The 27887-nt window shown below is 44.7% G+C and overlaps 1 protein-coding gene across 1 annotated transcript in view; it reads left to right on the forward strand.

The window, feature by feature from the left end:
* The window catches only part of CDHR3 (cadherin related family member 3), a 91024-nt gene that overhangs the window by 56167 nt on the left and 6970 nt on the right, over window positions 1-27887 (forward strand). The window contains exons 10-17 of the mRNA XM_082253528.1: window positions 2370-2472; window positions 2555-2653; window positions 6845-7074; window positions 17288-17459; window positions 19024-19274; window positions 24735-24910; window positions 26314-26327; window positions 27425-27456. Of these exons, the coding sequence (XP_082109654.1) occupies window positions 2370-2472; window positions 2555-2653; window positions 6845-7074; window positions 17288-17459; window positions 19024-19274; window positions 24735-24910; window positions 26314-26327; window positions 27425-27456 (1077 nt within the window). The remainder of the gene's footprint in view (window positions 1-2369; window positions 2473-2554; window positions 2654-6844; window positions 7075-17287; window positions 17460-19023; window positions 19275-24734; window positions 24911-26313; window positions 26328-27424; window positions 27457-27887) is intronic.

A 27887-nucleotide genomic window follows, 5' to 3' on the forward strand; every position in this document is an offset into this window, starting at 1 on the left:
TTTATGGACCAGATGGATGAGCCTGTGGCTGGTTCAGTAACGGGCATAGAACTCCACTTTGACTCAGATGCCAGCAAGGTGGAGGTGGGGTACCGTTATGTGCTGGTATTAATAAAGATGAGCTAGTTGAACCTTTTTGGGTTGAAGATGAACTCAAAATCAACTCCCAAACCTACTACTTGTTTTTAGAAGACACTTTCTTGAAGCAGTGGTACAGGAAAAAGTCATAATCTTTCAAGAAGATCATGATATTTATGTAGGACAGGGCTCCATTGTATGCATCGAAGTACTGCACTGAGTGGCTAGTCAGTAAAGGTCTTACAGATGAAAGAATAATGGCCCCCCTCCTCACCTGACCTAAACCCCTTTGAGCACTTGTGGGCCCTGGAGATTTACAGTGAAGGAAATGGTACACTTCTCTGAACAGTGTCTGGGAGGCTGTGGTTGCTGCTGCACAAAAAGTTGATTGTCAACAGATCAAGAAACTGACAGACTCCATGAATGGAAGGCTTATGTTATTGAAAAGAAGAGTGGCCATATTGGTCGCTGATTTTACATATTTTTTTAAATGGCAGAAATGTTTATTAATACATTTTGAGTTGTTTGATTATTAGTCTCACTTTAGCAGATGGAAATAAACAAGTGAGATGGGAAAATTTTCATTTTTCATTTAGTTGCATATTAATTCTGCTCACTAATAGTTGCCCAATCGTTGTGCACACATAGATATTCTCCTAAGAAAGCCAATACCTCACTTTTACTTTCCTAACTATTCAGGTTTGAGGTTTATTCATATTTTGGATTGAACGAGAGCAATGTAGTTCAATAATTAAATAATCCTTAAAAATTCAACTTGCCTAATAATTATGCACACAGTGTATTTTGCCACACTTGTGACAGATCTCACTGAGAAAACAGTGTGCAGCAAAAGTTTCAGCTGCTTGCCAAGCTCCATTAAGCAAAAACACTTCCTCATTGGGCTGTTGGTATTAGTAATATTAATCATGCCTTAAACATAAATGAATCACATTTAAAGCTGAATTTCAGGAATAAATTATAATTGTATAGTTGCATTGGAATAGCTTGGACCAATGTAAGTATACATATTCGATACCTGTGGGTTTTCTGTGGAAATCATTGTAGCAGTCACCTATACTAAAGTGGTTGCCATTGTTTTCCAGGTCTCATGCTGAGCAGCTGCCTACTGCATAAAAACCGCTTGAATTTTTTACAGTTTTTTCTGATTAGACTTTGCGGAGAGGTGGGGCAAAGCTATTACAATCTCCACTTTTCCCAGTCAGAGAAAATTTTGCATTAAATGAGAAAAAGACAAGGTGTTCTGGAAACGGCACCTGTGCCAAGCGAGTGACCCCCTGTGGTTACTGTGCAGCAGATCAGCTGCTAGGCACGGGACTCAGAAGACCACAGCGATCAATGCAGTACTGGTAACTACTACAGTGATTTCCAGCTTCTAAAGCGGTCCCACAGGTACCAAATCTGCAAACTTTTGTTAATCCATGCTGGACCGATATAACTCTGTAACAGGGTCACTGATAGGGGGGGCCACACAGGGAGGGGGATTAGTGATGGACAACAAATACAGAAATCTTCCTCCAGCAGTTGAAAGCTGATCTCTCTCCCTCTCCCAGCTGCCAGCTTTTATCTGCTGTAAAAGGGACACCTCCTCTCCTCTGCCCCCGGTTGCTGTGAGGGTTGTTTCAGGATGGAGAGCAGGGGTTAGTAAATTACTGTGTCCATTCATAATTGAAGAATAGTAAAGTGTGTTTACTATGCTTCAGTTTGTGGATGAACAGGAAGCCACTTAGCACAGACCAGTTCATTCACTGTCCTGTGCAGCTAAGGCTGCAGAGAAAGGCATGTGTGTTTGAGCTTTGGGGTGCACACCCTAATGCTGTAGGCTGTGCACACCTATGCTCACTAATCCCCATCCCTGTGAGGGCCCCCCTCCCAGCACTGGCTCTAATGTTAGATCTGTTCCTTAGTTTTTTATCTCTGTAACTTTGTTTCCCTCCCTCTGTCTCTCTGATCCTGGAGCTCCAACTGCCCAGCCTGTATATTTTTTTCATCTCATCTTCATTTAGCAGGAATTATGTGAGTTATGTTGTATTTGTGTCTGCTAATAATGATTCTATTGAAATTATAGCTAAATATATCGTTAATATTTCTTTGGAGGGGGCCTTTCAGGTAGACTGTATGGGGTTCCATGATTTCTATCAGTAGCCCTGCTCTGTAATACCATCTATACCTCGAATTCAGCTTTAATCAACTTCATATTGTCTGTCTAGGTAAATGTTATCATACATGAATGTCAACATTAAAATTTTCACATTATGTGTTTTTTTTCCCAGTTGATAGGCAACTTGGACTTTGAAAACCCAAATAATATTGCAGTTGGCAATGAATATAGTCTACAGGTTTCAGTACAGGACATTGCTTACCCATATTACAGTCGTACGTAGCATTATTTCTTTTTAAGATCTGGATTGCATTTGTACTGAAACATTGTAAATGATATACCTTTCTGTTTTTTCAGAAAATATTTATGTTTATGTGAAAACAACGCCAGTCGATGAATATCCTCCAGTATTCAACAGCTCTTCCTATGTGTTTAACATTTCGGAACTCTCACCAGGTAAGTGATTTGATTAAACCAATTTTAGCACAGTACAATAATTTAATATACGTTAAGATAAGTAATTGTGGAAGAAAATTAAAGAGGAATGTAAAGCATGTTTGCATATCATTTTCTTTGTTTAGAACTCAAAAAAATCAAAAACAAAATTGTATTTTTTTTTAATAAAAAAAAGAGAATTTTATCTAAAAAAAGTTTTGGTTAGCTGAGAGGTAAAATCCAACAGCTTTTCTATGCATTTTCTATGCATTCTAGATTCCGTGTTTTGGAAGACTTAAGGCCCGTACACACGGTAAGAAAATCTGAAGGGAAATTTTGTCCGACGACCGATCTGCCGATTTTCGGATTGTTAGTATGGTGCTTTCGACAGCCAACTCCGACTTTTTTCGGCTGACAAAATCCTGATGTGCAGGCTATAAAATTTTTGTTGTCCGTAATACAACATCCGATTTTCGTCTCATTAGTACAGATTTTGACAGAAAAAAATCTTAAAGAGCAAGACTAGGCATGCTCAGAGACGAAAGAACACATACAAAGCAATCCAACACATGACATCACTTCTGAAGTAGAATTCTGTCGTACGGGAAAATTCGTATGAAAAAAGCCTCTTCACTTTCCACATCAGACTAGCATGCCACAAAAAACGGACGACAGATCGTTCGATAATCTGATCGCGTGTACGGGGCTTTACTCTCTCCTTTTTACATGCTGAATGGTTATCTCCCTACAGAATGCTGAAAAAAGCTTCCAGTGAGACATTTTATTCTGATATGGCTCAACCTTAGCTTTTAATCAGATAAACACGTTGGACCTCATCATTAAAATAAAATAAGACATGTCTTCTTATGGGATTGATTTTTCTCACTAGAATGGAAGTGATACACTACAGTACTCTACGCATCTAACCCGCTCACCCACCTACAACACTAAAGCCGGGTACTCACTGAATGAATGTCGGGAGACATCTGTTGTTTCAAAAAAAAAAGGGAGGCATTTGGCACGTGTGTATGTCGGTCTGTCGAATGTGCATGCTGGAAAACCAGCAGCTGACCAACTCCTAATCAGCGTGCTCAGCCAATGGCAGAGAGCACTGATCAGAGTGTTCCGGCATGGGCTGCCCCCCTTGTCAGAACACAACAGCTCAACATGGGAGATTGCTGTACTAACTTTGCATTGTTAATACAGCGGCTCCGACCAGTGCTGACAGTTTTTTTTCTTCTCTTCAAACCGCTGGGCTGAACAGAAAAAAACAGAAAAACTGTGTGTACCAGGCTTAAGACTTATTTCCATTTAGTATATTAAAATCGTCCCATATGTTTCTCAAACAACAAAAAAAATCCGAAAAAAATATTTTTCTCTTCTCTTTGTGTTCTACTACTACATGTGATATTAAAATGTTATTGTATTTTCTAGAGGAAATATTACTCCTTGCTCTGGAGAAAAATACTTTCTATTTCATTGTTTACATATATTGTCTTTAATTTGAGCTTAACCACTTCAATATAGAGCACTTTCACCCCCTTCCTGCCCAGGCCAATTTTCAGCTCTCAGCGCTCTCACAATTTGAATGACAATTGCGCAATCATGCTACACTGTACCCATATGAAATTTGTATCATTTTTTTTTCACACAAATAGAGCTTTCTTTTGGTGGTATTTAATCACAGCTGGGTTTTTTATTTCTTACAAAAAAAAAAAGAGAGAAAATTTTGAAAAAAAAATGTTTTTCTTATTTTCTGTGAGTAGATTTTGAAAACAAATTATTTTTCTCCTTCACTGATGTGTGCTAATGAGGCGGCACTGATAGGCTGCACTGATGGTCACTGATGAGGTGGCACTTATGGGCACTGATGAGGTGGCACTTATGGGCACTGATGAGGTGGCACTAATGAGGAGGTACTAATATGCCGCACTGATGGGCAGTGATAAGTGACACTGATAGACGGCACTGATGAGCACTGATAGGCGGCACTGATGGGCACTAAGAGGTGGCACTGATGGGCACTGAGAGGCAGCACTGATGGGCGGCACTGATGGGTGGTACTGATGGGCACTGACAGGCAGCATCATCAGTGCCCACAATCAGTGCCCATAGTGCTGCCAGTCAGTGCCCATTAGTGCCTAGATGAGCAGGCACAAATGGGCAGTGACTGGCAGCACTATGGGCACTGATTGTGGGCATTGATGGTGGGCACTGATTGGCACTCTATTTCAATTTTCTGTAATCAGGGCACTGATGATCAGTGCCCTGATTACATGTCCTTGTCTCCCCTGTGAGGAGGAGCCGCTTATCGGCTCCCCTCGCCTGACACTTTGACAGTGTGAGGCGAGGAGAGCCGAATAACGGCACTTCCTCATTTACATGTGACCGGCTGTGATTGGACACAGGCGATCACATGGGTAAAGAGTCATGTCATTGACTCTTTACAAGATCGGGGGCGTGCCGTGTCCTAGCGGGCACGCAAGAGAGGCAGTACTGGTGCGCTATCATATGACAGCGTCCCAGAACAATAGATGCAACGCTCGGCCGTCATTTGACGGTGGGCAGGTAGGAAGTAGTTAACATTCTATCTTTATAATCTGCTGTATCTCCACATATCTTTTTCCTCTAAATCTTTCCTTCTTTTTTATTTCTCTAACAGATCTCCCTCATCATCTCCTCTGTCTTGCTCACTATCTCCATAAACTTTCATAGTTCTCACAAATCTGTATTCTGACTTTTCATATTCTCTCCCTGCATTATCTTTCCTCTACTACTGTATATTAACTCTGTTAGTTTTTCTACCCCTCTTTAAGTATCAATTTTCTGTTTTCTGCTAACAAGCAAAAAGTTCTATTGTGCTCCAAACAACCCTGTACCCAAAATGATTACCCAAATATTATGGCTCTATCAGAGGTTGTGCTTTGTAAAGCTATACATACATTAGGCCCCTTTCACACGGGCTTTCTGTTCCTCTCCATTTACCCCTATGGGGCAGACTGACGCTGACACCCGCTATCAGATCCGTTCCTGTCTGTGAATTTCAGACGGATGGTAGCACTATTTCCCATCCGTCTGTCGGATGGGATTGGATGAAAACGGACAGGCCATCCATTTTCCTCCGATCTCCCCATAGAGGAGAGGGGCAGTCATCATCATGAATTACAAACAGAAAATACCTTATGCACTATGCAATATAGACTTTAAAAAGCACATTTTGATTGCCAAAATCCACAGCTAAAAGGTGAACAGAAACACATTCTGAAATTGAAATCTCATTCAGTCGTTATAATGCTACAAGAAAGATTACAAAAATATGCTCAACAACATAAGGATAAAATCAAAGCAAAAAAAACCCAGCAAATATTAGTGATCCACAGGATTTCCAAATTAGTAAAGTTTATACATAGTTCCACAAATGATTGGAGACCAGTGCAGTATGAAGCATATGATACATTGATGTTCAATGATTTGTAAACTCAGAAAACAAGGATGAAGGTGAGAGGTTTAATACAGTATTTGAGAATCATGTGGGGCAAAGATCAAAGATGCGTAGAAGGTGGGGGAAAAGAATAATACAAATTGAAGGGGTAATACTGACTGGAGGGATTTTTTTTTTTATCCTAGCTAAACCAATCACTGAGAGATTGAGGTTAGTGGGTATACCCAGGAACACAGTGAGGCAGACAAAATCATATGAAGGCTGATAGCTTGTTAGAACAAAACAAGGTAATGGTAAAGGTAAAATCGTGGTGGAGGATAGGTTGACAGATTTCCCAACTTAATGCTCTAAAACCTAAACAAGCATTTGGCACAGTTAAAATGAGCAAACTGTACAAAAAGAGGAGAACCCTTTTATTACACATTCACATGTTTGCAAGGAAATATTGCCATCAAGAACTAAATATATATCATAACCTATCTATTACAATGTATGACAACCTAACATATAACTTTTCAGTGTTCAGAAAAAAAAAAACTTCAACTAAGCAGCTGTAAATGGGTTGTAAGGCCCTTGTCAAATGGGTTAAGGATTATGGATTATCACTTTATGATTTGGTCCCCTTAGTCCCTTTACCAATGATGTGTTACTTCTCCTTTGCCAGTTAATAATTTTCAGTAGCATTTCAAGCCGAGCAGGTCTGATTAGCCCCATAATGAGTATAATATAGTGTTTAATAACCTAGTAAACTTAACTTGTTACCATTGCAGCTTCTACAATGGTTGGACAAGTCTATGCTACAGAAGCAGACTACCCCTACATCGGTATCACATACACACTTGTAGCTGGTGGCAGCACACAGGGCGCTTCAAGCATCTTCTGGTTGAATCCAACAACAGGTCAACTGCTGCTTTCTGATTACGCAGACTATGAAACTACTCCAAAATATCAACTTACAATACAAGCTACAGATTCTGCATCAAAGACTTCTACAACCTCAGTAAGAAATTGTACATTGTAATGACATAAATTGGATTGGTAGATGTTTATTGATCATGGAAATGAGTGCTTGTTTTAATTGTAGTTCCATTATTTTATTAAGGTTTCATAACAGTTGTTTAGTATGTTCAACTGTATCAAGACTGCTGTAACAGGCTATGACAATAAATTTAAATGTGCTTTACCAGGGGTGGCAAACTGAATGTACAAGTTAAAGGTAGTGCCACATCCTCATGAGAAATGTTTGGAAGTGTATGTGAAAAAACATGGACCTTATAGGCACGTATATAGAAAACAAAAAATACCAAAATGTATTAATACAAAAAGGAAATACAATTAAAAAAAAAAATTAAATCATAAATTGTCACATGAACACAACATAAAAACATAAGCCTTGATAATAACCACGGTCATATAACCAATTCCGCTAAGGGGATAATGATAAATACCAGAAGCCCATCAGGGGATATTGGCATGGCTGTGGCATTAGGTGGTGGTAGATCAAATGTTAGCTCAACATGTTTCACAATACCACTTCTTCAGGAGCATGTCTCACCACTGAAATTGTAGAAGGCTGGTATATGGAGATGGTGGGTGCATAGAATGTGGATCCAACAGGATAAATATCTGGCAAAATATAATATCAGGTCAGGTGTATCATAATAAACTGAATACATATCCTGTGGTACAGGGCCGATGTACCAACCCCTAATGTATATACCTGTAATTATGCACTTAGAATATGTAGGAATTCTTGACAAAGGAAGAGGGGAGGGAGGGAGGGGAAAGGAGTTTTTCCCCATGACATAGAAGATATTAGATGTGGGTATTTATAGAAGCTCCCGGATAGAGATAAGTTCCACAAACACAGGAGGGAACAATCTTGGTAGTCAGGAGGAGCTTCCAATCAGAGGCGGCTCTAGGCTTTGTGAGGCCTTAGGCAGAATTTAGACATGAGGCCCCACTCACCCCCTTTGCAGAGGTTAAGGAAGAACCCCAAGGCCGAGCATCTAATTACTGCTGCTTGTGTGGGTGGGATGTGTACTGTGGAAATCACATGGGATGAATAGGAGAGGGATGGGACTGGGAACCATGGGGTTGGGGAGAAAGAGGAGGGGGTAAATGATGAGGGATGGGTAGAGGAGAACTGGAGTGAAACTGAGAGATCCTGGTCTGTATAGTAATAAAAAAAAAAAGAAGGATTTGTGCTTGCATGAGGGGGAAAGACAGACAGACAGACAGGGGGACAGACAGGGGGACAGAGGGACAGACAGGGGGACAGAGGGACAGACAGGAAGACAGAGGGACAGACAGGAAGACAGAGGGACAGACAGGGGGACAGAGGGACAGACAGTGGGACAGACAGACGGGCAGACAGGGGGACGGACAGACAGGGGGACGGACAGACAGGGGGACGGACAGACAGGGGGACAGACAGACAGGGGGACAGACAGGGGGATAGACGGACGGATGGACAGACAGGGGGATAGACGGACGGACGGACAGACAGGGGGACAGACGGACGGACAGACAGGGGGACAGACGGACGGACAGACAGGGGGACAGACGGATGGGACAGACAGACGGACGCGACAGACGGACGGACAGACAGGGGGGACAGACGGATGGGACAGACAGACGGACGCGACAGACGGACGGACAGACAGGGGGGACAGACGGACCGGGGGACAGACGGACGGGGGGACAGAGGGACGGGGGGACAGACGGACGGGACAGACGGACGGACAGACAGGGGGACAGACGGACGGACGGGCGGACGGACGGGCGGACGGACAGATGGACGGACGGACGGGGGGACAGACAGGGGGACAGACAGGGGGACAGACAGGGGGACAGACAGGGGGGCAGACGGACAGACAGGGGGGCAGATGGACGGACAGGGGGGCAGATGGACGGACAGACGGGGGCACAATCGGACGGACAGGGGGACAGACGGACGAGGGGACAGGGGGGACAGACGGACGGGGGCCCGGGGGGACAGACGGACGGGGGGGACAGACGGACGGACAGACAGGGGGACAGACGGACGGACGGGGGACAGACGGGGGGGACAGAAGGAAGGACAGACAGGGGGACAGACGGACGGGGGGACAGGGGGGGACAGACGGACGGGGGGACAGACGGACGGGGGGACAGGGGGACAGACGGACGGACAGACAGGGGGACAGACGGACGGACAGACAGGGGGACAGACGGACGGACGGGGGGACAGACGGATGGGGGGACAGGGGGACAGACGGACAGACAGGGGGACAGACAGGGGGACAGACGGACGGACAGACGGACGGACAGACAGGGGGACAGACAGGGGGACAGACAGGGGGACAGACGGACGGACAGACAGGGGGACAGACAGGGGGACAGACGGACGGATGGACGGACGGGGGGATGGATGGACGGGGGACAGACGGACGGACGGGGGGACAGACGGACGGACAGACAGGGGGACAGACGGACGGACAGACGGGGGGACAGACAGACGGACAGACAGACGGACGGACAGACGGACAGACAGACGGACGGACAGACGGGGGACAGACAGGGGGACAGACGGACGGACAGACAGGGGGACAGACAGGGGGACAGACGGACGGACAGACAGGGGGACAGACGGAAGGACAGACAGGGGGACAGATGGAAGGACAGACAGACAGGGGGACGGACGGACAGACAGGGGGACGGACGGATGGGGGGGACAGACAGACGGGGGGACAGACGGACGGACAGACAGGGGGACAGACGGACGGACAGACAGGATTGACGGACGGACAGACAGGGGGACAGACGGACGGGGGGACAGACGGACGGGGGGACAGACGGACGGGGGGACAGACGGACGGGGGGACAGACAGGGGGACAGACAGGGGGACAGACGGACGGACAGACAGGGGGACAGACGGACGGACAGACAGGGGGACAGACGGACGGACAGACAGACAGGGGGACAGACGGACGGACAGACAGGTGGACAGACAGGTGGACAGACGGACGGACAGACGGACGGACAGACGGGGGGACAGACGGGGGGACAGACGGACTGACAGACGGACTGACAGACGGACTGACAGACGGGGGGACAGACGGACTGACAGACGGGGGGACAGACGGACTGACAGACGGGGGGACAGACGGACTGACAGACGGGGGGACAGACTGACGGACAGACGGGGGGACAGACTGACGGACAGACGGGGGGACAGACTGACGGACAGACAGGGGGACAGACAGGGGGACAGACAGGGGGGCAGACGGACAGACAGGGGGGCAGATGGACGGACAGGGGGGCAGATGGACGGACAGACGGGGGCACAATCGGACGGACAGGGGGACAGACGGACGAGGGGACAGGGGGGACAGACGGACGGGGGCCCGGGGGGACAGACGGACGGGGGGGACAGACGGACGGACAGACAGGGGGACAGACGGACGGACGGGGGACAGACGGGGGGGGACAGAAGGAAGGACAGACAGGGGGACAGACGGACGGGGGGACAGGGGGGGACAGACGGACGGGGGGACAGACGGACGGGGGGACAGGGGGACAGACGGATGGACAGACAGGGGGACAGACGGACGGACAGACAGGGGGACAGACGGACGGACGGGGGGACAGACGGATGGGGGGACAGGGGGACAGACGGACAGACAGGGGGACAGACAGGGGGACAGACAGGGGGACAGACGGACGGACAGACGGACGGACAGACAGGGGGACAGACAGGTGGACAGACAGGGGGACAGACAGGGGGACAGACGGACGGACAGACAGGGGGACAGACAGGGGGACAGACGGACGGATGGACGGACGGGGGGATGGATGGACGGGGGACAGACGGACGGACGGGGGGACAGACGGACGGACAGACAGGGGGACAGACGGACGGACAGACGGGGGGACAGACGGACAGACAGACGGACGGACAGACGGACAGACAGACGGACGGACAGACGGGGGACAGACGGACGGACAGACAGGGGGACAGACGGAAGGACAGACAGGGGGACAGATGGAAGGACAGACAGACAGGGGGACGGACGGACAGACAGGGGGACGGACGGATGGGGGGGACAGACGGACGGGGGGACAGACGGACGGACAGACAGGGGGACAGACGGACGGACAGACAGGATTGACGGACGGACAGACAGGGGGACAGACGGACGGGGGGACAGACGGACGGGGGGACAGACGGACGGGGGGACAGACAGGGGGACAGACAGGGGGACAGACGGACGGACAGACAGGGGGACAGACGGACGGACAGACAGGGGGACAGACGGATGGACAGACAGGGGGACAGACGGACGGACAGACGGACGGACAGACGGACGGACAGACAGGGGGACAGACGGACGGACAGACAGACAGGGGGACAGACGGACGGACAGACAGGTGGACAGACAGGTGGACAGACAGGTGGACAGACGGACGGACAGACAGGTGGACAGACGGACGGACAGACGGACGGACAGACGGACTGACAGACGGACTGACAGACGGACTGACAGACGGACTGACAGACGGACGGACAGACGGGGGGACAGACGGACTGACAGACGGGGGGACAGACGGACTGACAGACGGGGGGACAGACTGACGGACAGACGGGGGGACAGACTGACGGACAGACGGGGGGACAGACTGACGGACAGACGGGGGGACAGACAGGGGGACAGATGGATGGACAGACAGAGGGAAAGACAGGGGGACAGGCGGACGAACAGACAGACAGGGGGACAGACGGACGGACAGACAGGGGGACAGACGGACGGACAGACAGGGGGACAGACGGGGGGACAGACGGACGGACAGACGGGGGGACAGATGGGGGACAGACAGGGGGACAGACTGACGGACAGACGGATGGACAGACAGGGGGACAGATGGTCGGACAGACAGGGAGACAGATGGACGGACAGACAGGGGGACAGACAGACAGGGGGACAGACGGACGGACAGACAGGGGGACAGACAGACGGGGGGACAGACGGACGGACAGACGGGGGGACAGACAGACGGACAGACAGGGGGACAGATGGACGGACAGACGGGGGGACAGACAGACGGACAGACAGACAGGGGGACAGACAGACGGACAGACAGACAGGGGGACAGGGGGACAGACGGACGGACAGACAGGGGGACAGACGGACTGACAGACGGGGGGACAGACGGACAGAAAGATGGGGGGACAGACGGACGGACAGACGGGGGGACAGACGGACGGACAGACGGACGGACAGACGGGGGGACAGACGGGGGGACAGACAGGGGGACAGATGGATGGACAGACAGAGGGACAGACAGGGGGATAGGCGGACGAACAGACAGACAGGGGGACAGACGGATGGACAGACAGGGGGACAGATGGACGGACAGACAGGGGGACAGACGGACGGACAGACAGGGGGACAGACGGACGGACAGACGGGCAGACAGACAGGGGGACAGACGGGCAGACAGACAGGGGGACAGATGGACGGACAGACAGGGGGACAGACGGACAGACAGACAGGGGGACAGACGGACAGACAGACAGGGGGACAGACGGACAGACAGACAGGGGGACAGACAGACAGACAGAGGGACAGACAGACAGGGGGACAGACGGACGGACGGACAGACAGGGGGACAGACTGACGGACAGACGGATGGACAGATAGGGGGACAGATGGACGGACAGACAGGGGGACAGATGGACGGACAGACAGGGGGACAGACAGGGGGACAGACAGGGGGACAGACGGACAGACAGACAGGGGGACAGACGGACAGACAGACAGGGGGACAGGGGGACAGACAGACAGGGGGACAGACAGACAGACAGAGGGACAGACAGACAGGGGGACAGACGGACGGACGGACAGACAGGGGGACAGACTGACGGACAGACGGATGGACAGACAGGGGGACAGATGGACGGACAGACAGGGGGACAGATGGACGGACAGACAGGGGGACAGACAGGGGGACAGACAGGGGGACAGACGGACGGACAGACAGGGGGACAGACGGATGGACAGACAGGGGGACAGACGGACGGACAGACAGGGGGACAGACGGACGGACAGACAGGGGGACAGACAGACGGACGGACGGACAGGGGGACAGACAGACGGACGGACAGGGGGACAGACAGACGGACGGACAGGGGGACAGACAGACGGACGGACAGGGGGACAGACAGACGGACGGACAGGGGGACAGACAGACGGACAGACAGGGGGACAGACAGACGGACAGACAGGGGGACAGACAGACGGACAGACAGGGGGACAGACAGACGGACGGACAGACAGGGGGACGGACAGACAGACGGACGGACAGACAGGGGGACAGATGGATGGACAGACAGGGGGACAGACGGATGGACGGACAGACAGGGGGACAGACTGACGGACAGACGGATGGACAGACAGGGGGACAGATGGACAGACAGGGGGACGGATGGACAAGAAAGAAAGGAGGGGAGGGAGGGAGAAAGAAAGGAATGGAAAGAGATGGAGGAAGGGTGCCCCTTAGATCAGAGTACTCACTGGAAGGGATGGATGGATGGAGGGATCAGGATTCAGGCACCATCTTTCCTCTTCTTGTTCCTGGTCTGCAAATTCTTCCCGCCCATACCTCATCTTCTGAGATGAAAACTGTCGGGGAGTGTGGGCGGGGCAAGCACAGGTGGAGAGGTCGGGAGGAGGAGCAGAAGCAGCTCTCTCTCCTCCCCTGTCTGTGGTCTGTGAGGGAGAAAATGTCAGCGCTGCGGCTCCAGTATTTGGCTGTGATCTGGAGATGTCAGTGAGCTCCCATTCCACGGTGAGCTGCTCCTGATCACAGCCCCGAATCGTAGCAGATTCTCCTGCTTACAGACTCGGAGTCGGGACTGTACTGAACTGATGGCAGGGAGATCCCTGCTGCCAGCCTCAGAGGTGGCTCTGTAACTCGGCATATTAGGCGGCCGCGAGGCCTCTGTGAGTGCGAGGCCTTCGGCGACCGCCTAATTTGCCTAATTAGAGAGCCGCCTCTGCTTCCAATGTAGAATAATTTTGGATCCGTAAAGTAATGATACAGATCTATGGTGAATCCACAGACGCATCTGCCATCTCATGCTATGGGGGAACCGCGCCATAACTGATTGTGAAACTTATCTCTCTATTCATGGGGGCTTCTATAAATACCCACATCTAACACCTTCTACCTTCTATACGTGCCTATAAAGTCCATGTTTTTCCACATACACTTTCAAACATGCTGTAACAGGATGCCTTGGACTACACAGGTGACTTTTAGCCCCGGTTCACACTTATGCAATGCAGGAGGGCTGCGAATTCGCAGCCTGTTCCCGCATCGCAAACGCACCCCTGGCAGTTCACACTGCCATATGCGATACGCTGGGGGTGTCAATGTAATCTTAACGACACCCCCAGTTTGATTGCATATCGCAGTGCGATCTTGCAGTTCACACAGGATCGGATCGCACAAGTGTGAACCGCTGTGCGATCCGATCCTGATGCGGCTGCAAAAAAGGATCCTGTGCGTGTTTGCTGCGGGTGCGGTGCGAATTTAGCCATACAAAGTGTATGGCTAAACTCGCACCGCACAGCCGATCGCATGTAATGAAGGAGCAGTGCGCTCCGACATTACATGCGAACGCCGCAGCCGCATTAGTGTGAACCGGCTCTTAAAGTGGTGTTAAACCAAAAAAACTGTGTTCTGTATTATTTTGCAGCTTTTTCCCCTTTTGTTTTGGTCTCTTGTTGCCTGCCAGTCTGTTATTTATAAACATCCTCTAACAGAATAAGCTGTCTAGCAAAAGTGGAAGATAGACAGTTGAGGCAAACTGTTGAACATGGAATGTGGTGCTTACAATGGTCATCTTTTATATATTTATGTACAACCTTTAGCCCAAAAGGAAAAAACGGTTACTGTAACTGCTTTAAAATTGTTAGCAGGAGTTTGACTTTTATTTAGTTAATCAAGTCCATCTAAATCTGCTGGTGCATCTGACACAACTCTCTCCCCAGACTGACAATGCTGCTGTCCAAAAGTGTCTCTGTTACTCCTCCATCCAAAATGGAGCCACCCTTAGGACAGGAAGCATGTTACTGGGCAGATCATCAAGTGAAATAAAAAAAATAAAAAAAAGCCTAAAAAACTAATGCAGCCACCACAATTAAAGCTTGGTAAGCTCGCAGCAATATTTTACATTTTTTGTCTCAGTGACTGAAAAAAACTCCTAGAACAGAAACTGCTCTGTAGCACGATTGCAGGAGATTGTTGAGTAAAGTAACATTATACAACCTAAACTGGCAGTGCACCAGAGTGACTAAAATTGACTATGTAGCCTTAGCCCTAAAGTGGAGCACTGTTAAGTGAGAAAAACTGTGTGCTAAGTGGTTAACCTAATATTGGGCTCAAGGCTAAGGTTAGGGGAAGAATTGGGTAAAATCTTCAGATCAAGTTAAACCTAGGATTTAGAATTGTAGAATAGAAGTGTTAGAGCGGAAGTATTAAGAGTCATTTTTGTTGTTGTTAAGTTTTGGGGGCTTATTGTACAGTGTAGAATTATATGATACTGTAAACATAAACACAAAAGAGGGGCGCACCAGCCTAGTGCATTATCCTCAGTAGGCTTTTATTGATAAATTTAAAAAAATGTCTACTCACAAACAAGTGATGTAAACCAGCATATCAATTCCGACTAGCAATGTCCATGGTGTTGGAGTCCAATATCTTGTCAAGATTAACGGCTGATGCGTTTTGAGGCGGTGCCTCTTCTTCAGAGCCTCTAGTCGGAGTTGATATGCTGGTTTACATCACTTGTTTGTGAGTAGACATTTTTTTAAATTTATCAATAAAAGCCTACTGAGGATAATGCGCTAGGCTGGTGCGCCCCTCTTTTGTGTTTATGTTTACAGTGTTTTGTCGGCCGTAGAGGGCAGCAAGGTTTAGCCATTTGTGGATGCCAAGTGCGAGTCCCGGGACAGAGGCAGTCTGAGAACAAGGTTCTGAGCACAGGAGCAAGGTGCTAAGCATCGCATTTTCCTTTTTTAGAATTATGATATCCTGACTAGACATTTAATTTTGGGCAAAATTAAAATCTTTAAGGGTTTTTTTTTTATTATTTTAATGGTCAAAACAGAACAGTGGACATATTCTACAGTTATAGCTAGCTCTACATTTTACCAGTATTCTTAGTGGCTAGAGGATATTGTTGTGTAGGCACATCGGCCATCCATAGTTAGTGATGAATCCTTATGTTCTGATCCTATAAATGGATATTACATATTTTAATGGTCAAAACAGAACAGTGGACATATTCTGCAGTTATAGATAGCTCTACATTTTACCAGTATTCTTAGTGGCTAGAGGATATTGTTGTGCAGGCACATCGGCCATCCATAGTTAGTGATGAATCCTTATGTTCTGATCCTATAAATGGATATTACATATGTCAACTTGACCTATCTTTTCTTGACCATCATATGTTCCTCAAATTCCTCAACAGTGGGTATAGTTGATAAGTCTCATGGTCAGAGGAGGGGTGAGTGATTAAAGAATGAGTGGAGGGAGGTAAGGTAGGAAAATATAATTGTATTGGAAATTGGCAGGTGGGGTGGGGGGGGGGGGTGGATCAGTGAGCTTTTAATCACAAAAAGTCACTAAATGCAACCTTTCAGCAACAACTTCTATTACCAACTTGAAAACTTTTCAGAAAAATGTGAAACTACATTGCCTTGATTTATTTAAATGTTTTCATGAGTTAAATCTGATGGCAAGTAGTTAAAAGTCATGTTTTTTTTTTGTCCAGCATTAGGGACAGCTGAAATTAACTGTGTAGTGTACAATTCTATTATTTTTTGTTTAAAGCCCAGGTACATTTGAAATATTACATATTAACATTATACATTCTTATTATCTACCCGCTAGTGGAGCTATGAACCTGTTTTTCACATTTTCTGTTGCTCCCTACCCCATGCTATAATAAGCCAGTTTGGGCTGCTTTGGACTTATGTGTCTTCCTTGTGAAGACAACTGCCAGTATTTGCCAAGAGGTATGGCTGGTAACTAATATTAATGGTGTGTAGAATTGTAGAATGATATATCCTTCTGTCGGTTATTTCATACCCTCAACATTTCTTATATTTCAATTAATGTATAATGACTTTGAGACATAACTGATGCCTGTACTGTTTAGGTAACAGTGAATATATTAGAAGCTAATGATGAAAAACCCATATGTAAACCAAATTTCTACACATTGTCTGTACCCACGACTCAAGCAACAGGAACAAATATTCAGAATTTTAAGCTGACTTGTGAAGATCGAGATTCTAGACCCACGTCATTCCAGTATTTCATCAATTCAGGTACATTTTTTGCCAATTAGTGTAAAATGACCCCATACTGTGAGTATACCATATGGTTTTCTACAAGTGTGAATAAAATAGGTCACATTTTTTAATTAGTTCCCACCTTTGTCAGCAGTGCCATGGACAGAACATTCCAGGTTCTTCACTTAATGTATCACTACCTTGAATTCATGTTTGTATATTCTTTTACTTTAACTGCATCATTGCCTTTTCACATGGCTGCTTGTTTTGTTTTCTTCAGATGTTTGCTATTGCTACACATTATAATTGCTGTCTTTTTTTTGTCTTCTTATGTTATTAAAAATAAATTCTTTCATTTATGTATTACATAAAAAAGCAGTTCTAGTCTTTTTATGTTTTTAGATTTACATTCAAAATCACTTAACTTCAGGAATCACTGCTACTTTGCCTCTTCAGATAATTTAATGGTGTCTGTTTATAGACTACCCCCTGCCCACTTTATACTCACTTTTTCAGCTATACCCTGATGTTCCCCACTCTTTTCCAGCTGTCAATAAAATACCTGGTAGTCACCCTCTCTGCAATTTGACCTCATTAGCATCTATGAGCATTACATCATGGCAGGAGCTTGCATGATTCCCCATATCCAGAAGCACTGGGCCTATTGCAGTGGTAATGACAAACAAAGCATTGACAGGAAATAGCTGGAGAGGCGAGTATAAAATGGTCTGGGATGGACATTATACAGACACTGTCTAATCTTTTTAAAAAACATTTAAAGTTGTTAGAGGCAATAATGCAAAACAGGGTCAGAATGGCAAAGTACAAGCATATACTGCAGAATAATATAAAACACATTAAAACAAGGTTTCTTCACAACAATATCTCTGTGCCTCAATCAGGGTAACATGTGGCAATCAATACCTTACTAAAACAGTGCAGAACACAGTGACTTGCAATTATCCTCAAAAACAGCCTCCCTCAGAGTGAAGTCCAAGATAGTTCTGGTAACACAGGTGAACAGCTGGAGGGATTCAAGGACAAGGACACAGGGTCACCCCACTGGAATTGCAGTACTCTAGTAGCAATCGGGGAGGTGCTCCCTACAGTAGTTGGATCTTCTTGAGAAGCTGTGTGCTTTTAGGCTCCTGTCCTACTGCTTACCTGCCTGTCAATTATGACAGTGAGTGAAGAGTCTCTCACCTGACTGAAGGTGACTTACCTGGCTACCTCTGCCTCATCAAGTATGGCCTCTTAGATCTGTTGAGGGTGAGAAACAAACATATCTTCGCTGGGAATCCAGAGTGTTGTGGGAAAAAAAGTTCAAAGGTTTTGTGCCCACATCTGAATATGATGAGTAAATGGGCACTCTACAGATATATGTAATTTAATATATTTATATTCTATTTGTATTGCTGCTGGTTAGTTTCTGCTTTATAGTAATATATCAGTTAATAATTCTGTTTAGCTGGTGAGTTATGGGCCATTCACTCAATCAATACATCTAACTTTATACAGTATAGACTGTACAGTCTTCTTGTATGTCTGGTAATACCACAAATGTCTGCGTAATATGCACCCGTGTTTATGTTAATTACAGGTAATATAAACAACCATTTTGCTTTCTCACCTACGGCTGGGTCCAACGTCTCCCGCCTAATCCTTGCCAACCCATTTGATTACACCAATGGTGGAGACAAAACTTGGAATTACAAGTTGCTGGTTTATATTACTGATGGCAATTTAATATCTAGTTCACCTCAACCAGTAGGCCTTATTCAGACTGGCACCGTGACTTTATACATTAATGTCTATATTCCTGGCTTGACTACCACTACAACAACTACTACAGTAAGTATTCAACTATTAACAATTATCAAAATCAGCATTATTAATTTCAGTGCATGTATCAGTGACTGCAATAAAACCTATAAAAGTATACAGAAAACTGAAAAGCCAATAAGTGGAGATTAGCAAAAACACTGAGCCTGAAAAAGACATTGTTACACATAGATAAAGTATATACTAAGATGAGTGTACAAGGAAAAGGTGTCCTTTTCCCTCTACCACCTGTAAGCATAGGCTGAATGCACCTGATTAATTAAATAGAATCTACAGTATATGCTTAGGGCTTTCGTTTTTCAAAATGTTCACTTTTTTGAGTGTTCCATGGCACACCACTGTTTGGAATAAGCAGTGTTCTGAGAACATGTGAGTCTAAAACTATCATTCTGCACAACAAAGATTCCAGACTCTTCCCATCAAGATCTCTCTGTAGTCTGATTATGCATACATCAGTTTATTCAGAAAAAAATATACATGTCCCTAACATACTAATTGTATATGGGATGTGTTATATACAGATGAAAGTCGATCTCTGGGAAAATGGTTGCCGAATAGAAGGTGCACAGACTACATGTCTACCTAGAGATAGTATGCATTGTTTAAACAAAAGATCTTGGAAAATTGATATTGAAAAACTGATTTACAGTTACAGTATATATTTACTGCTTTGGTTTTGTAGAATGGTAGGTAAAAAAAATCATATACAGTATCTCTTGAATGAGTTGTAATGGAAATATGACTTATACCGCAAAAAAGATACAAAAATAAACTTAAAATGGCTGACAACATAAAACATTAATATGTTGCTTTTTGGCACCAACTCTGGTTGTTCTCAGCACAGACCTTTTTGTGCTGAAGGGCTTCCACTGTTAAATGATTATAATAGTGCAGCCTTACCTCCCAGGCAGGATTTAGGCCATTTTTATATATTCTCTCACATTAAGGGAAGAAATGGCAATTTTCATGTGTATGGCTCCCACAGAGGGTCTAATATCTTGCCTCAGCTCATTGCTCATAATAGACACTCAAAAAACAAAGATGCTGTCAGGATTACAAGAAAGGAAGCTAAAGACTTTTGTTGATTTTCCTCCATTACCAGTCAAAAAGCATTTTGGTTATCAATCTGAGCTGGGGCAGGTGATAGGACAGCTTCTCCAGAGACCTTGCAGCCTGACAATAATTTGACTCTTGTGCTGTGAGAGGTAGAGAATACAAGTGAATAAGAAGACAAACCGCTCTTCTTGACAGGTGGGGAAAAGTAAAGTGTATGTGTAAAGGAAAAATATAGTGTACTTTCAAATGGTGCATATTTCGATTTATTGTTGAAGGATTACCTTAACTGCCCTGGTTGGGCTTCAGAAGCAAGGAAGATTTAGATGCATGTCTAAGGGCTCATTCACAACCTCTGCACCACCTCTGCAAGACACACATGAAACAATTGTCTTGTTCACACCAAAACACAGGTCTGATGTCCTGTACAGAGCAGTGCAAGATTATGCAGCATGTCTGCATTTTTCCTCACAGCTCCACACTGGAAAGCAAACAAAACTGACAGCTCTGCTCTGCATGACCATGTGTGACAGGAAGTGGGAGGGAAAGTAGAGCAGGGCTCTGTGTCTATACTGCCTGCCTACCTTGCCTCATATTGGATGTCAGCTGGGAAAATGCTGCTGCTCGGGTATGTCTGTGGCAAGGGGAATGTTGCCAGACTCTGATGGCAGTGGAAAGAATGGTGCCCACTGATGATGAGGAAAGAATGGCAAGCACTGATGAGATGGACAAAATGGCGAGCACTGATGAGCTTGACAGAATAGTGGGGGAACAGAATGGCTGGCACAGATGAGGAGGAAAGAATGGTGGGCACTGATGAGATGGACAGAATGATGGGCGCTGATGATGAGATGGACAAATTCGCAGGCATTGAAAACTGATGTCAACGAGCATAAAAACACATGCATGAAAACTGATGTAAACTTGTGTCTCTGTGCAGTTTTTCCATCTGTTTTTATGTACATATTGGGGTGAACGAGGCCCTAAAGTATTTTTTCAGATGACTTTCACATGCTAGCAAGCATTCCTTGTCATAATTATTAAGGTTAAACACAATAGGCTAGGTGGGACTTTAAGTGAGACCCCAGCAGGTAGTGCACGGTGTCTCCATCCCTGTATCAAGAAAAAAATGAGGTTGAAGGATTATAAGAGGTGCATGAAAGTCAGCCAGCCCCCAGTCTGTCACCAACCAAGTAGACCTGTCTCATGATACAAAGAACAGGGGTTTAGTTGACACACATTTGCAAACGCATGTGTAAGCTGCAGAGCCACTACACGGCACCCTGTTTTATCTGCAGTCCTAACACTTTCTAATTTAGTGTCTCCACACTGGGAGCACATGTCTGCTAATGGATGGATGGGGGAACAGGTGGGAGGGAGACAGGCCAACCTCCCCCAACCCACACCCATCCATGACTGGTCTGTTGTCTAAAAACTCAAATAACTAAGTTGTAACGATGGTACAAACTGGAAAGGACCAGCTGAGAAGCATTACACCCCCATCCCCTTGGTGGATGCAGTATAAAGACAAATAGGGATTTTATATATGGGGCATGGCCTGTAAAGCACAATGCCTTTCAATCCCTAATTTCCTTGGGACTTTGTGTGAGACAAGCAGGTCATGCTATTGGTCTCCATCCCTGTTTACGGAAAAAATAAGGTCAAATCAGACTGCATCCACCAAAAACGCACGAAAATCGCACGGTGGGACTTTATATGAGGCACCAAGCTGTGGGCAAGGCGTCTCCATCCCTGGTTGCTTAAACACGATAGGCTACGTGGGACTTTAAGTGAGACCCCAGCAGGTAGTGCATGGCGTCTCCATCCCTGTATCAAGAAAAAAATGAGGTTGAAGGATTATAAGAGGTGCATGAAAGTCAGCCAGCCCCCAGAGTACATCAGACTGGGGGCTGGCTGACTTTCATGCACCTCTTATAATCCTTCAACCTCATTTTTTTTCATAATTATTAAGGTAACCACTAGTGGCTTAATGCAAATACTCTCTCACACACAAACAGAATGTTTTTAAGGAATTGGCCTACTCGTAGATGTGCATTTTGATAAGAAGCAGTAAAGCCCAAACATTGTGTAGCACTGCAAAGCAGGAAGCAAATTAATACAAATACCCAATAATGATGCCAGGCAAATCATTGGCCAGCTGAGCATCAAGAAAACTTCTTGTGTATAGACACAGCCTAAAATGTAAAGTACTTTCACCCACTTTCATAGTTTAATGTTTATTTTCTTCTGCCAGCAGTTTGATTTCATGGAGTAGGGCTTGGCAGGCAACATGGCAGACAATATTAACTGTAAGGCCCAATTCACACCTGAGCGTTTTGTATCTTGAAGCTTCAAAATGCTCAACATCAAAAATCCAATGGTTTTCAGTTGTGCTTGTTCACACCTGAGCATAATGTTGCTTTAAGCTTCTAGCTCTAAAAAGTACATGAGCTTCTTAAGAGCTGCAAGTGTCAGGTGTTTTCGGTCCCGTGTCCCAAAATGAGAGCGCCTTAAAAAATGTGCAAACACACATAAAAATGCACAATTTTTTCACCTAGTAACTAGCTTACCATTGGCTAAAATAATAATAAATATAATAAATAAAAAAAAAAAGTTCTAGCTTTAGACGCCCATAAAAACACCTGCAACCAAAGATACTCAGCTCAAGTGTGATTGCAGCCTAAAGTTATATAAAAAAAGAAACCAGTATTTACATAGTTAGTGTAAATAGCTGGCTTAAAAATTTCTAAAGACATTTTTCTACTCTGTCACCTCTAATGTTTTTAATGGCAATCTTTAAATTGCTTACATTTCCTTCCTCCATTAGAACAAAGACTGTTTCTTTATCACCACTCACAACATCGCACAATCACATATTGTCTATGACTGGATTAAAGCTTTACGATGTGTATCTGCGGACATGCATGGAAACCTGATACAGTGCATTTGTTACTGATCTCTCTAGGTGACAAGGTGATTAAGCTTTTAGCAGAGATCTTACTCACTAAGACATGATCAAAGGGTGTGCAGCTGTTGCAAGGCTAACAAGTCCAGTACCGAGCCTGAGCATTATTGCTGATCCACTTTATTTATCAGCTGTGTTATGATGATATTGCTGAGAATAAATCAGCATTTCTTTTTACTGCGTGTGTGTTTTGCCTTTCTGATTACTAGATCACAAGTAGGCAAATTAGGAATAAAAAAGTATACTAAGTTTAATTCTAAATTGCCTGTAAGGCAGCCCATGCATTGGTCATTTTTTTTTGTTCAACCAGCAGGTTGAATGTGAAAAAATGACCCAATTCCCCCATCCAAACACTCAATATGGATGAGGGAATTCTTCCGGTTGAGTTATTGTATTCTGACAGTGGACAAATTTGCTGCTTTCAGAAAACACTAATCAGTGCTGCCGCCTATAGCCTGATCGATCAGAAAAAACCCAACAGGGTGGTTGTACATTAGTCAATCGGCAGATCAACTCCTGTACAATCAGCCTGCCCCATACATTGATTGAAATTCGGCCAGTCCCTGCTGACCTGGACGAATTTAGATTCATGTATGGCCAGCTTTAAAAGGCTGATCAGCACTTGGCGGTTTATGTACCATACACAATAGAACGCTTCTTCAGGTCCTTAACCGGTTGCATTTAGTTATATCTCTACATATCAGGTAAGTATTTAAAGTTGTTGTGAAACTGCAATATACATATTTCAATATTTAAGTTAACAATTATCACTGGAAAAAAAATTGAATAATGAGCTGTGGAAGTACTATTTGGTAAAGTGGAACTAAACTGATCAATTTAATAGGTTTCCTAAAACTGTTACATTAAAGGCATGCAGTGAATGATAACTGTCACAGTTACTTGTCCTCTCAACTGAACTGTCAAACCATCAATTGTTGGTGTCATGATGGATCACATGTGCAGCACCATGGCAACTGCAGATCAAATAGATTCTAAAAAGGCTTTTTTGGCTGTAAAGGAGAGGAGGGTTTAGTTACACTTTAAGCTGAATTTCTACATAGCTTATTTAAGTATGCTGAGCTGAAAGAAAGTAAAATCTGTAGTAATAGGTCCCATAAAGCCTTGCCCTAAAGCAGCTCACTGCTCCCCTCTGCGTGGCTGCCACAAACTTCCCCCCTTATTCAATCTAATTAAATATCACTAAAGGACACTTTTGTTTTGCAGCAGCCCCCCCCCCCCACCCCCTCCCAACTTGCTCCCCAATGTAGTCTGTCTCATACCATGCAGAGAGGGGGAAGAAATCACTTATTGCACATTTTATTAAATACTTATATTTTCTGGTTATAGATTGCAAAAATCATTTATTCAATCTAAAGTTCAATAATAATAATGCTAATAATAATAATAATAATCGGGCATGATTTTAATCATTTCTGTTTGTATGTTTCCAGCCTAGTGTTATCTATGTAGTGAATACAGAAAATGTGTATTCAGTGGCTGCATGGTATGTGCCTTTTGTGATCACAGTTGGATGTTTGCTTCTTCTTGGCTTGCTCGGGCTCTTGGGTTACCTCATTGCAAAATACTGTCCATGCAGGAGCAGTCCCAAACCAGATACTGAAATGCTGTGAGTATTCAGATCAAAACTTCATCAAATTTAAATGCAGTTTTATATGTCTACAGCAAGATTTGGTCTATCATTTATCATAGACAGAATGTGTATCCATTCAGATAATTTTGTGATCTTCGCAATGAAAGAAAGGTTTAAAGTCAACTGACAGAGACACTGGGTTAATTTACTAAAGGCACATAAATTGGTAACTTTGCAGGGGGAATTATCTCCAGAAAAGAAGTGAATGAGGTGAGGCTCTGTTTCCTTTCATCATCCAATCATGTACAAGCAGAAATGTGGTTTCCCGTGATTGGGTACTCTTTTCAAAGTGACATTTCACCACATTTACAAAGCCCTGCTCCTGTGCACAGTGCAACTTTCTTTGCAAAGTGAACAACCAATTTGCCTTTGTTAAATCAACCTCATGATCACTGGGGCCTGTGGCTTCTATATAAAAAAAACTTTAGATGTAATGAAAGTTTGCAGGCTCAAAATGTAAAAGTCATTGGCACTAAATCTGTGAGCAGCTTAGAATTAACCAACCAAGTTCCTTTAAAAAAAAAAAATAAATGCAAAAATGACATTGTTAGCGCGAAAAAATTATTTCCAATAAGTGAACCCCTCCATATAGTATTGTGGCGGTATCTCTCTTTGCAGACGCCTTCTTTTCCCTAGCTTTCCTGTTATTCTAGTTGTGTCAGCAAAAGAGTCTCATCACATTTAAAAGGAAAATCGTGCCCACATTCACGGCAAACAATGTGAGTTGGTCATTCACATTTTATAGTAGCAAATGAGGGAAGTGTGGGAGAAGGGGTCCCCAGAACTGTTAGCTGGAATGGTCTCAGAAAGGGATGATCTTTTAGATTAAATTAATTTGCCCATAGACAGATTGAAATTCAGCCAGTTCGGAAGAGACCGCTGATCATTGTATTCTGACAGCCCACACTCTCAGAATATAATGTCCTGGGGGAAGTGCCATTCAGTGATCCAATTTGTTTGCATGAAAGAATGACCCAAGTATGGCCAGTTAAAGTTTCTCAGTAGATAAAGGCAATATTTGTAACCTGCACAATGCTACTGTTTCTTTAGCAATGCTGAAAGTGGTTACTAGATCTAATCATGTGACAGTAAATTCCTTATTCATATACAGTATATGAAAATGCTCTTTAAGCTTTTTGGGAAATATGAGAGTGCTGTGTTGTATAAGCCATTTTAAGATATTGTTTTAGACACTGTATTCCCATTCAGTTTGATTCTATGATATAATATTACTAAGCTAGCAAAAATTATTCTTCTGAAAATTTGAAATTCTAAATTCCACATATGAGTATTTTTTTAATGTTTTAACTGGTTATTTGGACATTGTTCCTGTCACATGTAGCATTTTTCTAACATGAATATATTTTTCTTTTTTTCAGAATAAAACCAGTTGGTAAGTACACTGATGATTATGTATGTTGTTGCAAGTGCCTTGTTTCTCTTGTGATCCATAAAATTTGTCCCATCACTTCTTAAAAAATACATTCTAAAAGCAATGGGTTCAGCAGAAAAAGATTTTCAAATGAACATCAAGTGTAGTTTTAAAAATGCTCTGATGAGCTGATGCACGATGTGTTTACCAGGATAAAGTTCCAAAATACTAGGGATCTTGCAAATTAGCTTACATTTTACTAGTCTATAATCTAACTCTGTACAATTTTTATATATGTCAACTATTATGTAACGCATAGAATGTTTTGTAAGATTTCAGAATGTTGTTTGATCTGCAGTATTTTGTATGTTAGTGACATTGACACTTCCATATTAATTGAATATATTAGTTGAATATCAAAAGATTTTGGTCAGTCTCATACACAAGCACCCATAAAGAACTAACCACGTTCTTAAAAAGAAACTATAGTTTACTAGTGAAGTCTGTGTATAATGTGAAAAGCTGCTAATTTGGATAAACTAGAGAGAGAAAACAAAAAAAAAACACTAGAGCAAATTTAAAACAGGCAAATAGATAACATTAAAATAGATAAACATAATAATAAACAAAGACAATAAAGAAACCTAAAAAAGTGGGGAAAATGGCTTAACATTTAAAGGGTATATGCATATAATAGAAGAGAAATACAAAGTGTTTTTTTTTTTTTATTATTTGGTTCTAACAATCCATTAAGTGCCGGTTCACACTAGGGCGACCTGTGAGGCGACCTGGTCGCCTCACAGGTCGCCGCAGGTCGCCTCCCATAGGGAAGCTATGGACCCGTTCTAATAGGAGCGACACAAGTCGCTCCGACCTAGAAAAAGGGCCCGGAGCTTCTTTGGGGCGACCAGGAGGCGACCGCCATAGACTTCAATGTTATGAAGTCCGTGGCGGCCGCTCCGAGGTCGCGGCGCGCTGCTCGCACCGCGACCTCGGAGGTCGCCACCTAAAGTAGCGTCGCGGTAGTGTGAACCGGCGCTAAGTCCTAAGTTCCCAAAATAAAACATCTAATAATTACAGAGTACATATATAAACATGTTTTATATTTTCTTTCACAGAAAAGAAAAAGGTTAAGCAAGATGTTGTGTGGGTAAGTTGCCATCTCCATAGACTACTTGACCTAAATACTAAACCATTTAGTTATCAGAACCAAACTAGAAGTTATTCTTGATCAAGATGCTATAGAGCTATAAGTAGGATCTCAGAGATCACATGGGTTATGGGTCATTTTACATTGTAAGGCAACCTAACTGTTTGGAAGAAGGGGGGAAAATGTATGGAATACTGGGAATTAATAGTATAGCAGAAACAAAATTAGCTGCAGACCTTGAGATAATAAAAAACGGTTGGGGATCAAAGGGTTTGTGATGATGCAATACGCCACAGACAAAAAGAATGTGCCAAACCTCCTAAAGGAGAGTAGTTTCAGCATTTTTCTGAGCGTTGTGTACTTAAAGCAGACCTTTTTTCCCTTTCCCTAAAATTCACATCAGCATGCATGTTAAATCATTCAACACCTCT

This window comes from Pelophylax lessonae (genome assembly GCF_965119305.1).
Source record: "Pelophylax lessonae genome assembly, chromosome: 4".
NCBI classification, from domain to species: Eukaryota; Metazoa; Chordata; class Amphibia; order Anura; family Ranidae; genus Pelophylax; species Pelophylax lessonae.